At 36.0% G+C, this 16390-nt stretch overlaps 1 protein-coding gene and 1 pseudogene across 1 annotated transcript; both read right to left on the bottom strand.

The window, feature by feature from the left end:
* Positions 1–3948: 3948 nt before the first annotated feature.
* LOC128216066 (M-phase inducer phosphatase-like) lies at positions 3949–7374 on the bottom strand. Its single transcript, XM_052922658.1, has 8 exons — positions 7358–7374; positions 6884–6929; positions 6487–6654; positions 6062–6231; positions 5632–5770; positions 4886–5115; positions 4376–4493; positions 3949–4086 (listed from the first exon to the last, which is right to left on the bottom strand). Exons 1-8 carry the CDS (start codon positions 7372–7374, stop codon positions 3949–3951), a joined length of 1026 nt encoding a protein of 341 aa, XP_052778618.1.
* Positions 7375–12160: 4786 nt separating this feature from the next.
* Positions 12161–15543, bottom strand: LOC128216065 (M-phase inducer phosphatase 1-like; annotated as a pseudogene).
* Positions 15544–16390: the final 847 nt, after the last annotated feature.

The following is a 16390-nucleotide window of genomic DNA, read 5'->3' as shown; positions in this document are numbered from 1 at the left end:
CCTTTTCTGTTCTGTTTTGTTCTTATTCGAGATAGCGATGTGTTCGTTGGCAGAGCTTTGATTGATTATCAAAACTATTTGTATATATATATATATATAGCCGTAATACTTTATCTTTATCTGGAAGTTTGAAAACGGATATCAAAATAATGGTGATGTTTTATACCAGGGAGTAAGTTGAACTACATGTATATTATAACTTTGTCTGATATTAGAGTAGTTTATCTTAAACGAGCGGCCATGAAAGAGTCTAATAGTCCGTAAGTACATGGCAGAGTTGTATGTTCAGGTAATAATTAACCACCCTACAACATACACAACAAACTATCTAATAATATAATATTGAAAAGAATGTCCGAACTGTATTGTCCAAAAGAATATTTTCAAATGTTCCTGGAAATGCCTATGTAAGGGCCCCTGTAGATCATGTACACAAAAGCTATGGGATTATTTTTCATTCCCATTATGGATATTCCGTCGTTGATTACTTTATTTGTCTTCTTACCAGTCTTTCTCATCATAGCCACCGCTCGTACGTGTGGTCATGCATGGTTTGAGATCAGTCCTTTCTTTCACAGGTCTTTATTTATTCGATCAAACTTAATAAATTTTCTCAGCGCAAAGAAATGGACTGTTTGCGTACGTGGCTTTAACGCCTCTTCCAACACCCATGCTAAGTGACGACTAAACAATAAAAACATAATCTAAAAGACATATCTACAGCCCAAACTCGAAATATTGAAGTCGTTGGGACATCGAAACAATCGATTCAACCGAAATACAAAACATGTATACTTTAACCCAAAATATTCGAAAACAAAATTCGACATAACCGGAACATCAAGATAACAGAGTTCGATATATCGAGTTTCGACAGTATATTTAACACACCTAATGGCGAGAACGATAGAAAAGACAAAAAAGAATCGAAGATATAAGAACACACACATTGAAAAAACATGAGGCGAACTATAACACGAACAAAAGATCATCATCATCAACAACAACAACAACAACACGATATATGTATCAGAATTGAGACAAATGTAAGTCATTTATCACAGATCAGCATAAAATGTCTCTATCTAACTTATAGTCTAAGCATCGTTCACGTGTTTTCTGTAACTAACACCGGCTCGTACGCATGCATGTAACACGCGATAATATCACCAAATTGCGTTCTAGAAGCGCAGACAGGTGTGATAGTGGTTGGCGCGGTCACACGCCATCAAGGACTTGGACTTTATTCAAGTGTCCTGCATTCACGAACTCTGTAAGTCAGTAGTGTATAGCCGTGGGACCACTCTAGATGTCAGTCATCGCCGGTTTCGCGGCATTTTGGATACAAAATGACTCCTTTGGCGAATATCCCATCAACCGATGGGAGTAAAACTCCGCCTTTGGCTTCAAAATTCTGTTTTAGTCACACTTGGTGATGTGACGGGGTCAAGCCATAATGCAGCCATTGTAGGGCGCGGACAGACCTTTATAAACTCAACAACAACAGCAACAGAACTCTGTAAGTAAGAAACACAAACACTTCGCTGCCGAAGATGCTACTGGTCTCGATCTTGGAACTGGAATGACAAAGCACAGAAATATACCATAAATCTCCGGCACAAGCTCACGAGTTCATATTATCACATAGCGCATCTTTAATGAGCGCAATTAGCGGTATCCAGTCACATGGGCTGGTATGGTCACAGCTAGTCCGGGCAATATGCCACCATAAAATACAATGATTACGCATCGCCATGATCAAAGACGCCGCGGGTGCTTGATAAAACTGATCATAATAGACGCTGAGTATTATAAATCAAGGCGCGCTAAGACATGTGGCCGAAAACAAAATTTAAATGTGTATTGATGTCATCTGATCTTATAATGCAAATTGTCTAATGCTATACAGTTTAAATTAAAACTCAAATTCTCGTGCTTTGTTTTTCAATTCATATTTTTTTAAACCACGAATGGACACTAACACATGAACGGACACATTCAATCCGTTTTATTATAAAAGACGCAGTATAAACTTCCAGTATGAAGTCAAACCATAGACAGACAACACTTGTCTGGTTCTGATAACATGTATCTACACATTTAAACAATATCAACAGTGATGTGAAGTCGTTATGTAAGAAATTAGATTGTTCAAACCAATGTTTTCCTTTGCGTTTTGAGTAAATGTGCTCAAAACTGATCTCACAATAATCGGTTTTTTTTAGCGGTCTTTGCTTTTGTTAAATAAGTATATGGGACATGTACACACTTAAGACAATCTTGTGTTGGCTCAAGCACTTTTTAGGCATTGTTCTTCCATTTCTCTATTATGTTTCGAAAATATCTTTATTAGCAAACTGCTAGAAAAATAAATCTAGAAAGTTCTGAAATGAAAATATTGACCGGGATAATTCGATTTCCATTATATTCCAATCGATTAATGCGAAAAGCCAAGACATTACGATACTTATCCCCATATGAAAAATGTACTTGCAGATTAACATCTCAAGATTTCCAAAAATGAAAATAATTGCTGCTTACGCGTACTTTTCTGTCCCTACCTACGATCAATGTATATCTGTAGAAATAGTAACTAGGTAAAATAAAATGAATATAACTGGCCAGTTTCAATGACAATTTTAACTTGAATGGTGAATCAAATTAACCCGTGTTCAAAACAAAACACTTTGATAGAAAGAACCCGTCCATTATTGACCCGGACTTATAGTCATTTGTCGTCTCAAAGTTACAATTGTTTCCACGAGTATTGTATGGAATGGAAATTAAATACAAATTATTTAAAAAAAGGGTAATTGTATTTGGTGCTTGAAAGCTAAATAAATTAGCCAGGCAAACAAAACCATGCTTGACCTATTTCTTTAAGTAAATTACATAACGATGCCTCATGATCTTCAAATGAAAGATTTCGATGCTACTGAAGTAGCTTTTCAATATACGGATGCGAAGTCTGGGATTTTGAAAACCTGTAGCTTATGGAGCTACTGCATTGCAAGTTTTTGCGCCGAATAACACATATATACTAAAAATACAAGGTTCTATGGTCGTCTTAGAAATGAGTAGATACTGCTGCTGTTAAAGTTGAAACTCGAATGATAATTTTTGAGTAAACTCATTTCATCCCCTGAATCGAAAAAAAGTTTCTGGTTCTATAAATACATGATACAATATCCCTACGCTCAATACTTGATCAAACGGGATTCACATCTTTGTCTTACGCAAAACGTTTGATCACTTGTCAATTCCACTTTTGTTGACAAATTTCAGCAAACCTGCTTCGAACGGTTAAATAGCTCATCTACGGAAAAACTGTATTCCGTATTTATATCTGATGTAACATTTAAATAGTACATAAATATATTGCCGAAGTTCCAGTGTTTTTATTTCTATTCCTATGCGACTCTAATTTTATCAATGGAAGTGAGCAGCAACTTAATGAAACCAGGCGTAAAAATATCGTACGAGAGTTAACTCCGTTATAATTAAGACTTTCTAAGCAAAAATGCAAATCACTTTTTTTTTTTCTTTTATTTAAAAAATATTGATGACGGAAAATAAGAAGACAGTCATAAGTTAAAATGAAAGAGCTATATACAACACAACCAAAGTCTAGAAGAAACGAAAAGATAAGAAAGAATCAAGGAGAAATGAGGAAAACACACATTGGAACAAGTCAAAATAAGTTAAACTCGAATGACATTCAACAACAACAAAATATTATCTCAATATTGAGATAATTGCAAATTATTTATCACAGATCAGCTTTAACTGTCGCTTTCCAACCAAGAGACGATATATATTTTAGAGTCTTAGCACTGTCGAGCACTAATTCCAGTCACACACACTACTCAGTGGCTTCTGTAACGCCTGGCCCTTGCGCATGCGTGTTTCAGGGTGACGTCGCCAAAAAGACATCAGCACAATGGCGTTCTAGAAGCGCAGGCTGGTGCGAAGTCGATTTGCGCGTTCCCCCGCTGTCCAGGACTTTGACTTTGCCCGGAAGTGACGAAGGTCAGTCACGTGGTCCTTATGCAACATCGGCATGTATTGTTGGGGCTCACACTGGACCTAAAACAGGATAAATGGTACATGTATTGGACTGGTTCGATTTTATTAATCTCATTCGAATACGTGTTCATATGTCTCAAAATGGCGCCTGACACTCAGAGATCTTAAATGAATAACGGGGATAATCAATTTGATCTTCTTTTTTAACCTTATGCTATAAATCATATGCTAATTTATGTTATGCTCTTAGAAATATATTAATGTGCTCTATAATTCTATGCTGTGCTTCTTAACGCATTTCAAAATTATTTTAATAAAAAAATTAACTTTAAATAAAATTAGCACACACCATGTGTTTGTGGAAGAAAGCCTTGTATCCGCCCTCTAGCAGGTACACTTCCGGGAAGGCTAGGCGCGGGTAGACGTCCGTGTGGAGGCCACGGTCCTCGCTCCGTAAGTGACGGTACCTGCCCATAATATTAGAACATATGTATTTCAGTTTAAAATTATATATCGTAATATGAGGATAAACCCGCTTTATATCATGTTGTTATTTGCAAGCATTTCCTTACATTTCTTCTTAATTTTATGTTTGCATAATGAATACAAGTAATATATAATGTAAACGTCATCCCCAACAATATAAATCTCTTTTATAAGTCATTCTGTTAAAAGTTCCTTAGTTGATGCTCAGGTATATATAACTTCCTGTTACATCTTTCCGCAAAACAAAGTCGACATTTTGTCAATGTCAGATGTACAAGTGTAATTGCAATAGAACGTCAAGAACACACGCCAGTACTTTACCATGATAGGTGTATGATTAACTAGAAAACAGTAGATCTTTTGAGACACTTACATCTTTGGTCCCCTCTCAGACGAAAACTCGCAGTGGAAGACAAGCACGTGCCGACCGGAAGTGGCGTCATCGTTCATGTGTGAAAGGAGGAAGTCTCGGACCATGTCTCGCGTGAAGAGATTCACGGCGCCACGGATGTGGCCGCCCTCGAACTCGTACGGGTAGCGGCAGTCGATCACTGTCATGCGCCCTATTTCGTCGTCATAGCAACCACGCAGCACCGCGTCCATCTGGAAATATCATAGTCAAGTGTTACAAGATTATTGGCAAGTTGTCTCCTCATTTGTTTTTGTTCTCTATATTCTTTCTTTAATATTTTTTTATATATTTGATATAATAGTTTGAGAATAATATTATTACCTCATAACCAGCAAATATATAATATACTGAGATGGGATATCGTTTTTGGACCAAAGGTCCTGTTAAAAAAACACCTCCAGAATGGTTCGACTTATATTGTACATGTATGCTTATTATAAAACAAGATAATTCACTAAAATGATAGAGCACTAACCTGTAAACTCGCTGAAGAAAATTGCAATTTATAAAAAAAAGTTAACGGGCCAATGTGGTCCCTTACACGGATATGAATGATAAATTACACCAAAAATTGGCCCGCTTTAGAAAATTGCAATTAAATAAAGGAAGACAGGCAAAAGTGGTGTCTAACACATTTATAACTGAGATATGTTACAAGAAGCATCACCGATTACAATGACTAAAAAGAAAACAGGCTATGAACTTACAGCATCGGGTGAGATGGCCTTGAGGTCCTTGTGTTTGCCGGGTATTGTGGGGATGGTGTAGGGCCGGGAGCCGTCCGCTACTACTTCCGGATCCGTGGACAGCGTGTTTACCACCGACTTGATCTCATCTCCGCGGCCGCTAGGTGTCTCCACATTCTGGATAAGAAACATGTTGCTATACCAGACATCTAAATCAATCAGTATTGACATAACATAATGCATTTTTATTCTTGTTGTTGTTGTTAATGATGTTTTCATTTAAAATACTGACATATTTGTCAACGGAAGCGAAACGTCCCATAATTATTTTCATTCAGCAACACATTGACTCATTACACAGGTCACATTGGAAGTTCTCAATATTTGTAAATGAATTGTTAATGTTATCGGTTTAGTTGTTTGATGTAAAAATATTAATATTAAAATATGCTTAATGAAAAGAGAACATACGTCTAAAGTGAGGTCGCTAAGGGCGACCCCTGTCTCTCTCAGGCGCTTGATGACCGGAGTGTCCTCGTGATCATCGGCTAAACGCTTGCTTGAAAACAGGCTTCTCTTAACATCGAACGACAGGAATCGGCCCAGTGGCTTCCGGCACACCTGTTGGTTACAACACGCACATTGTTTAATGATAAAATCAAATAGCTATTCATCTTTTTAAATCAATCAATTATTTCATCATTCAATCATCTATACAATCACTCATTCATCATCCAATCAATCAACATAACCATAACTTTGATAGCTGCTGACAACGAGTCTTTAATTTACTAGACAATCTGGTTTATTTTCATGGCGATCTCAGGCTAGTATTTTTTAATTACTAACGTTATTATTGATCTTGATTTAACTCACCTCAATATTGGATCTGTCATGACCGGAAATGACGGTTGGGGTGTCGGTGGCTGCCCATTCGTCATCCTTGTCTGCAGTGTTTCCTCCCCTGACTGGCGGAGTGAGAAAGATGCCGATATCGCTCTCTTCCGGCTTACTTGGGGTCCTTAGTCTCAACATGTCGGAAAGCTACACGGGAAACAATGGACAATTAGTATTTTAGTACAAAATCAATAACATACTTTGAAGTTGTGTATCAGAAAGAAAATAAAAGGTTCAAAACTTAAAAGACAACAACATTGTACTAGGATGCGTGCGTGTGTGCGTTAGCGTGTAGCGGGTAATTTATATATAATGCAAAAACATTCGTGTACATCTTTATCAAAAATAAAAGTAAGCAAGAAACATGTTAACTTACAGTTGAAGGTTCGCTGCTGCAGATGCTACTGGTCTCAGTCTTGAAACTGGAATGACAAAACACAGAAATATACCATACATCTTTAGCACATCCTCACGGACTCATATTATCACATAGCGCATCTTTAATTAGCGCAATTATCGGTCTACAGTCACATAGCCCGGTATGGTCACAGCTAGTCCGGGCAATATGCCACCATAAAAGACCATGATTACGCATCGCCATGATCAAAGACGCCGCGGGTGCTTGATTGGACCGATCAAAATAAACGCTGAGTATCATAAATCACGGCATGCTACGACATGTGGCTGCATCTCAAGTGGCTTACCGTACGTTAATATGTCCTTAAATATTTTTAATTCGCCAATCTAACAGTTAAAATATTGAAAAGTGCTGTTGATGAAATTTCATCTTTTATGCATTAAAATGCCGATGCTAAACACCTTTAATACATTACTTATAAATATAACTTACGTCCGTTCTCTCTCCATATTTTAAGCACGAATGAACACTGTTTGTGTTCACTATAGAAACTGTTTTATTATATGAAGTCAATCCACAGACAGACACAAATTGTCTGGCTATGATAACATATAAGTATGTATTTTTACAACCTAAATTCCACGTTACTGCACTAAGCTTATAATGCTAATTTTACATACAGTGATGTAAGGTTGTTCAACATTATATTTTCCTTTACGTTTTGAGTAAATGTGCTCAAACTGTTCTCACTCTAATCTTGTTTTTCTTGCCTTAAATAAGTGCGGTCTCTGCTTTTACAGCATAAATTTATGGAACGCTTATAAACTTCAGGCAATCGAATGCTCGGGCTTAAAGGGATCTTCAGCATTGTCCATCCATTTCTGTATGATGCTATAAAAGCCTTTAGAAACAAACTGCTACAACACTCAAGATGCTACGAAAACGCCAATTGAGTTTGTTTATGAAAATATTTCTCGATAAAATGCAAAGCCTTTTATATACAAATCTCAAGATTACAAAATATATAAATAAGTGGTGATTTACAAATATGGTATATTACTGAATCAATACTTAATAAAATAAACATCACTTACAAAGTCACAAGGATGATGTTACTGTCCTGATGAACGTTTTTGGTTTTAAAATGATTTAATAAGTCAACACAGCCATGCGTCAGGTAGAAATAGCCCCTCCGCTATTGGTCCAGAGTTTGTTGTCATTTATGGCCCGGTAAACGGTTAATTTACATACTTCTGGCAGGTTTTCATACCGACCCATTTGCTTAACGTTAAGGTAGCATTGTGGCTCCTGATTGTTTTTACACGACTCAATTAAGGGCCATAAAATTCCACGTGATAATTTCACCTTCCGTTTGATCGTGTATTGTCAACATGTCAGCTTTATCTGTCAACTTACTGTGGTTTTACATTGCACAATGAATCATTGATTTTTCAACAGTTTATAGCTCCTATTTTCTTTTTCATGAAAAACATGACATCTTGAGTCTATCTCTATAAATCCGAAGAAATATTGAACATATATTCCATGACAAATAGGAAAAAGGTTAAAGTAAGTCGTTTGAAATACTTTGAAAATGTCAGAGACTACTCAATGATTTTCTATCAAACATATATAGGACGAAGGGGCATTGTGTAGACGAAATGAATCACAGACCCTTCTACTAACAGAAATGTTGAGGTTAAGATTCCCAAACATTCTATCAGTTCTGCATAAAAAATAATTATTGCCTATAAGATAACAACCTAGTGGCATTCAGTTCCATGTAAAACCGTTAAGAATTGCATCTTCAAATCTTCACAGACATGAGTTTATTTCACGCCTGCATAACATTGGTTTTGATTTTTTTTGAATGATACACTGTACACCCCTTTGTACACGCAAAAACATTTTATATAAATAGTTTGAAATGTTTTTAAATGTCTGCGACTCTCCAATTAATTTCCATTAAACACGCTTAGCACGAAGGCAATTGTGTTGCCGAAACTTAGCACAGACCCTTGTTATTACAGAAAAGCAACATGAAAATAATAAAGCTCTATATCAATCATAAGTATAAAAAATAATAAAATGAAAGATATTTTAGCAATATTTTTAGGTTGAAAAGTATCTTACTTATTTCGTGTTTACAGCTCGGTATGAAATTTGGTAAAGATTTGAAATAAATATAGAGATGGAGGGAGCGAGAACCTGCGAATGCTTAGGGCCCGGAAAATATAGACAATGGACATTAATTATAATTGCATGCGTAGTCGCTTTCACGTGACTCAATTAATGAATATATTCCTACCACAAATGGGATGATTATCTTCGATTACATTTACAAGGGACCATATATAACTTTGCGATCTTATCAGCTTCCGTGCATTTGTATTCAGTCGACGATAGTTTGTAAGTGTCAATATTAAAAAGGGAAGTTATCATATTTCCTGAATATAGGTAGTCCATAAGGTGTCACTTAAGTGTAATCATAATTGTTTTACCCAGAATTAAAGTTCAAATTTCATATCATATCTTGCACTGAGGAGACATCTGTTATGGTGATTACATATGTATTGAGCGAAACTGTTTGTTTTATGTATGATGTATAGAAGCCCCACATTAATTTATGATATATATTATACCATTTGTTTTTAAATACATGTTAACAAAATGTATGCATTTCAACATGAATTTAACTGGAAATGTTTCAATCAATAAGTTTTTCGACTGCTGAAATGTGTTATGATCTTAGTCAGTTTGCACCATTCTTATAAAATCTTAATGACTTAGAAGTGATCGCTCGTTGCGGTCACTCCGCCCTTGATATATTGTATTACATACAACATATCTACATGTGCTTTGTATAGATACATTAACATTGTATGAATTGGTACAACACATACCTCATAGCCGTTGCTGCTGTATTCCAGAATGGTAATAATTCTTTAAACACGATACAGTTGAACAACATAAGAGTTTGAAAATACGTTGATACCGTTGAAATGTCAAACGAAATATGAATTATCGAACAGAAGTCACTTGGCAAGAAAAGATGTCAAAGTGAAGTTATCTACAGTTTGTACGTGAAGTAATTATAAAGTTTGATTTTATACAATACTGAAGTTCCAAACAATCTTTAAATATACTACGAGTTCAAATAGCGGTCTAGTTTCTTGATGAGGAAATTATAACACTATTTAATTGTAATTAATGCTTAATTAAAAGTAAATGCAACAATCTAGGACATTTAAAATAACCAAGTTGAAAGTTGCGATAAATACAGACGATCGCACCTTTGAGTTGGTGAGATGTCGCGCGCATTGATAGACACGTTAGCCATTCAGAATCATGTAGCTCTTATTTCTGACAACGGCAAGATTAAAATAGTATCATCTTTTATTTCATAAAATAATATTTTACTTCTCCATTGAATTGATATTTATATATTTGAGTATTATAGAAGATATCTGTGATTTATTGTAAGACGTTGCGTGCTTGCCTAATGGTTATAACCCGATGGCGAGGGTAAATAGGCTTCCCCCAACACATTGAATTGTTATTTTTATATTTCAGTATTTTGCTATTCACACATAACTGATCTTATACATGATTGCAATACAATGGTAAATCGCCATTGCAATTACGGTAAAGCGGCGAAAATCGTTATTTTGCTCGTTGTTTAATGCATTCTTTGATGAGGAAGCTACAGAATATTCAATTCAAACCACCCTTTTCACTGTATTTTTGTAACCTTAAACATGGTTCTTTTCTATCAATATTATCTCCGTTAAACATATCTGTCAAATGAGATGAGTGGATCAAGTACGCTCAAGGATGGTGTTCATACTTACAAATCAGTACTGAATATCTCTTAAATAAGTAATTTGATATGAAAAATACTAAAACTAATAATATGGATGTCATATACAACTTTGCAGTCTTTATGATGTATTCAATTATTCAATTAACCCATATCCAAAACAAAACTTTAGATAGAAAGACCTGTCTATAATTGACCCTGGCTTATTGTCATGTTTTGCCAAGTTTAAATTCCTTCCATTAGTATGGCATGGAATGGATATTATATATTAATATTGAAGTATAGAATATCCCCAAGGAATATTACGCTCTAGGAGTTGATTGGTAATCCACTGGTAGCTTTCTGAGTTTTCGAAAATATTTAATTAGGCAGCGAACAAAGCCATGCTTGACCTATTTCTTAAAATAAATAACCTTAACTTGCCTGTAGATCTTCCAATGAAATTTTTCCGTTTCAATATACGGATGCGAAGACTGGGGCTTTGAAAACCTGGAGCTTATGAGGTACTGCATTGCAAGTTTTTGCGCCCAATAACACTTACAAGAAAAAATATCCCAAGGTTTTATGCACGCCTTAGAAATGAGTAGATACAATCTTAATGTAAAAGTTAAAACTCGAATATGATAAATTTCGGAGTAAACCCTTTTCATCCGATAAATCGAAAAAAAGTTTCTTGTTCTATAAATACATGATACAATATCCCTTAGCCCAATCATATTAAGTCAATACTTGATCAAACGGGAAATTCACATGTCTGTCTTACGCGGAACGTAAGTTCACTTGTCAACTCCACTTATGTTGACAAATTTCAGCAAACCTGTTTCGAACAGTTTAATAGCTCATCTTAGGGTTAAATGTATCCCTAATTTAAATCTGATGAAACATTTAAACAGTACATAGTATATTACCGAACGTTCTGCGATTTCATTTATATTTCAATGCGACTCTAATTTAAACAATGAAATTGAGCATCAATTTAAGGAAACAAAGCATAAAATTACGAGAGTTAGATGCCTTATAATTAGGATTTTAAAGCAAAATGCATATCACTTCTTTTCTTTTATTTAAAAAATGTTGATGACAGAAAATAAGAAGACATCATTAAATACAGTCATAAGTTAAAATGAAAGAGCTATATACAACACAACTAAAGTCTAGAACGAAAGAAAAGACAAGAAAGAATCAAGGAGAAATGAGGAAAACACACATTGGAACAAGTCAAAATAAATTAAACTCGAATGACATTCAAAAACAACAAAATAAGATCTCAATATTGAGATAATTGCAAATTATTTATCACAGATCGGCTTTAACTGTCGCTTTCCAACCAAGAGACGATATATATTTTAGAGTCATAGCACTGTCGAGCACTAATTCCAGTCACACACACTACTCAGTGGCCTCAGTAACACCCGGCCCTTGCGCATGCGTGTTTCAGGGTGACGTCGCCAAAAAGACATCAGCACAATGGCGTTCTAGAAGCGCAGGCTGGTGCGAAGTCGATTTGCGCGTTCCCCCGCTGTCCAGGACTTTGACTTTGCCCGGAAGTGACGAAGGTCAGTCACGTGGTCCTTATGCAACATCGGCATGTATTGCTGGGGCTCACACTGGACCTAAAACAGGGTTCGATTTTATTAATCATATTCGAATACGTGTTCATATGTCTCAAAATGGCGCCTGACACTCAGAGATCTTAAATGAATAACGGGGATAATCAATTTGATCTTCTTTTTTAACCTTATGCTTAAAATCATATGCTAATTTATGTTATGCTCTTAGAAATATATTAATGTGCTCTATAATTCTATGCTGTGCTTCTTAACGCATTTCAAAAATATTTTAATAAAAAAATTAATAAGCACACACCATATGTTTGTGGAAGAAAGCCTTGTATCCGCCCTCTAGCAGGTAGACTTCCGGGAAGGCTAGGCGCGGGTAGACGTCCGTGTGGAGGCCACGGTCCTCGCTCCGTAAGTGACGGTACCTGAACATATTATAAGAACATATGTATTTCAGTTTAGAATAATATATCGTAATATGAGAATAGACCCGCTTTATATCATGTTGTTATTTGCAAGCATTTCCTTACATTTCTTCTTAATTTTATGTTTGCATAATGAATACAAGTAATATATAATGTAAAAGTCATCCCCACCATATAAATCACTTATATAAGTCATTCTGTTTAAAGGTACTTAGTTGATGCTCAGGAATATATAACTTCTTGATACATCTTTCCGCAAAACAAAGTCGACATTTTGTCAATGTCAGATGTACAAGTGTAATTGCAATAGAACGTCAAGAACACACGCCAGTACTTTACCATGATAGGTGTATGATTAACTAGAAAACAGTAGATCTTTTGAGACACTTACATCTTTGGTCCCCTCTCAGACGAAACTCGCAGTGGAAGACAAGCACGTGCCGACCGGAAGTGGCGTCATCGTTCATGTGTGAAAGGAGGAAGTCTCGGACCATGTCTCGCGTGAAGAGATTCACGGCGCCACGGATGTGGCCGCCCTCGAACTCGTACGGGTAGCGGCAGTCGATCACTGTCATGCGCCCTATTTCGTCGTCATAGCAACCACGCAGCACCGCGTCCATCTGGAAATATCATAGTCAAGTGTTACAAGATTATTGGCAAGTTGTCTCCTCATTTGTTTTTGTTCTCTATATTCTTTCTTTAATATTTTTTTGTATATTTGATATAATAGTTTGAGAATAATATTATTACCTCATAACCAGCAAATATATAATATACTGAGAAGGGATATCGTTTTTGGACCAAAGGTCCTGTTAAAAAAAACACCTCCAGAATGGTACGATTTATATTGTACATGTATGCTTATTATAAAACAAGTTAATTCACTAAAATGATAGAGCACTAACCTATAAACTCGCTGAAGAAAATTGCAATTTATAAAAAAAAAGTTAACGGGCCAATGTGGTCCCTTACACGGATATGAATGATATATTACACCAAAAATTGGCCCGCTTTAGAAAATTGCAATTAAATAAAGGAAGACGGGCAAAAGTGGTGTCTAACAATTTATAACTGAGATATGTTACAAGAAGCATCACCGATTACAATGACTAAAAAGAAAACAGGCTATGAACTTACAGCATCGGGTGAGATGGCCTTGAGGTCCTTGTGTTTGCCGGGTATTGTGGGGATGGTGTAGGGCCGGGAGCCGTCCGCTACTACTTCCGGATCCGTGGACAGCGTGTTTACCACCGACTTGATCTCATCTCCGCGGCCGCTAGGTGTCTCCACATTCTGGATAAGAAACATGTTGCTATACCAGACATCTAAATCAATCAGTATTGACATAGCATAATGCATTTTTTATTGTTGTTGTTGTTGTTGTTAATGATGTTTTCATTTAAAATACTGACATATTTGTCAACGGAAGCGAAACGTCCCATAATTATTTCATTCAGCAACACATTGACTCATTACACAGGTCACATTGGAAGTTCTCAATATTTGTAAATGAATTGTTAATGTTATCGGTTTAGTTGTTTGATGTAAAAATATTAATAGTTAAAATATGCTTAATGAAAAGAGAACATACGTCTAAAGTGATGTTGCTAAGGGCGACCGCTGTCTCTCTCAGACGCTTGCTGCCCGGAGTGTCCTCGTGTTCATCGGCTAAACGCTTGCTTGAAAACAGGCTTCTCTTAACATCGAACGACAAGAATCGGCCCAGTGGCTTCCGGCACACCTGTTGGTTACAACACGCACATTGTTTAATGATAAAATCAAATAGCTATTCATCTTTTTAAATCAATCAATTATTTCGTCATTCAATCATCTAAACAATCACTCATTCATCATCCAATCAATCAACATAACCATAACTTTGATAGCTGCTGACAACGAGTCTTTAATTTACTAGACAATCTGGTTTATTTTCATGGCGATCTCAGGCTAGTATTTTTTAATTACTAACGTTATTATTGATCTTAATTTAACTTGCCTCAATATTGGATCTGTCATGACCGGAAATGACGGTTGGGGTGTCGGTGGCTGCCCATTCGTCATCCTTGTCTGCAGTGTTTCCTCCCCTGACTGGCGGAGTGAGAAAGATGCCGATATCGCTCTCTTCCGGCTTGCTTGGGGTCCTTAGTCTGAACATGTCGGAAAGCTACACGGGAAACAATGGACAATTAGTATTTTAGTACAAAATCAATAACATACTTTGAAGCTGTGTATCAGAAAGAAAATAAAAGGTTCAAAACTTAAAAGACAACAAGATTGTACTAGGATGCGTGCGTGTGTGCGTTAGCGTGTAGCGGGTAATTTATATATAATGCAAAAACATTCGTGTACATCTTTATCAAAAATAAAAGTAAGCAAGAAACATGTTAACTTACAGTTGAAGGTTCGCTGCTGCAGATGCTACTGGTCTCAGTCTTGAAACTGGAATGACAAAACACAGAAATATACCATAAATCTTTAACACACCCTCACGGATTCATATTATCACATAGCGCATCTTTAATTAGCGCAATTATCGGTCTACGGTCACATAGCCTGGTATGGTCACAGCTAGTCCGGCAATATGTCACCATAAAAGACAATGATTACGCATCGCCATGATCAAAGACGCCGCGGGTGCTTGATTGGACCGATCAAAATATACGCTGAGTACCATAAATCACGGCATGCTACGACATGTGGCTGCATCTCAAGTGGCTTACCGTCCGTTAATATGTCCTTAAATAATATTAATTCGCCAATCTAAAACAACAGTTAAAATATTGAAAAGTGTTGTTGATGAAATTTCATCTATTATGCATTACACACCTTTAATACATTACTAATAAATATAACTTACGTCCGTTCTCTCTCCATATTTTAAGCACGAATGAACACTGTTTGTGTTCACTATAGAAACTGTTTTATTATATGAAGTCAATCCACAGACAGACACAAATTGTCTGGCTCTGATAACATATAAGTATGTATTTTTACAACCTAAATTCCACGTTACTGCACTAAGCTTATAATGCGAATTTTACATACAGTGATGTAAGGTTGTTCAACATAATGTTTTCCTTTACGTTTTGAGTAAATGTGCTCAAACTGTTCTCTCTCTAATCTTGTTTTTCTTGCCTTAAATAAGTGCGGTCTCTGCTTTTACAGCATAAATTTATGGAACGCTTATAAACTTCAGGCAATCGAATGCTCGGGCTTAAAGGGATCTTCAACATTGTCCATCAATTTCTATATGATGCTATAAAAGCCTTTAGAAGTAAACTGCTACAACACTCAAGATGCTACGAAAACGCCAATTGAGTTTGTTTATGAAAATATTTCTCGATAAAATGCAAAGCCTTTTATATACAAATCTCAAGATTACAAAATATATAAATAAGTGGTGATTTACAAATATGGTATATTACTGAATCAATACTTAATAAAATAAACATCACTTACAAAGTCACAAAGATGATGTTACTGTCCTGATGAACGTTTTGGGTTTTAAAATGATTTAATAAATCAACACAGCCATGCGTCAGTTAGAAATAGCCCTTCCCCTATTGGCCCAGAGTTTGTTGTCATTATGGCCCAATAAACGGTTAATATGCATATTTCTGGCAGGTTTTCATACTGACCCATTTGCTTAACGTTAAGGTAGCTTTGTGGCTCCTGATTGTTTTTACACGACTCAATTAAGGGCCATAAAATTCCACGTGAT

The sequence above is a fragment of the Mya arenaria genome, chromosome 14 (genome assembly GCF_026914265.1).
Source record: "Mya arenaria isolate MELC-2E11 chromosome 14, ASM2691426v1".
NCBI classification, from domain to species: Eukaryota; Metazoa; Mollusca; class Bivalvia; order Myida; family Myidae; genus Mya; species Mya arenaria.
This window is presented reverse-complemented; position numbering and strand designations above follow the sequence as displayed.

Excerpts from the sequence above, each read along its gene's own strand:
- LOC128216066 (XM_052922658.1), bottom strand. Across the intron at positions 6,655-6,883 it reads GCAGCAGCGAACCTTCAACT|CTTTCCGACATGTTGAGACT; the intron begins GTAAGTTAACAT and ends TTTCCCGTGTAG. Across the intron at positions 5,116-5,631 it reads AGGCCATCTCACCCGATGCT|ATGGACGCGGTGCTGCGTGG; the intron begins GTAAGTTCATAG and ends TGATATTTCCAG.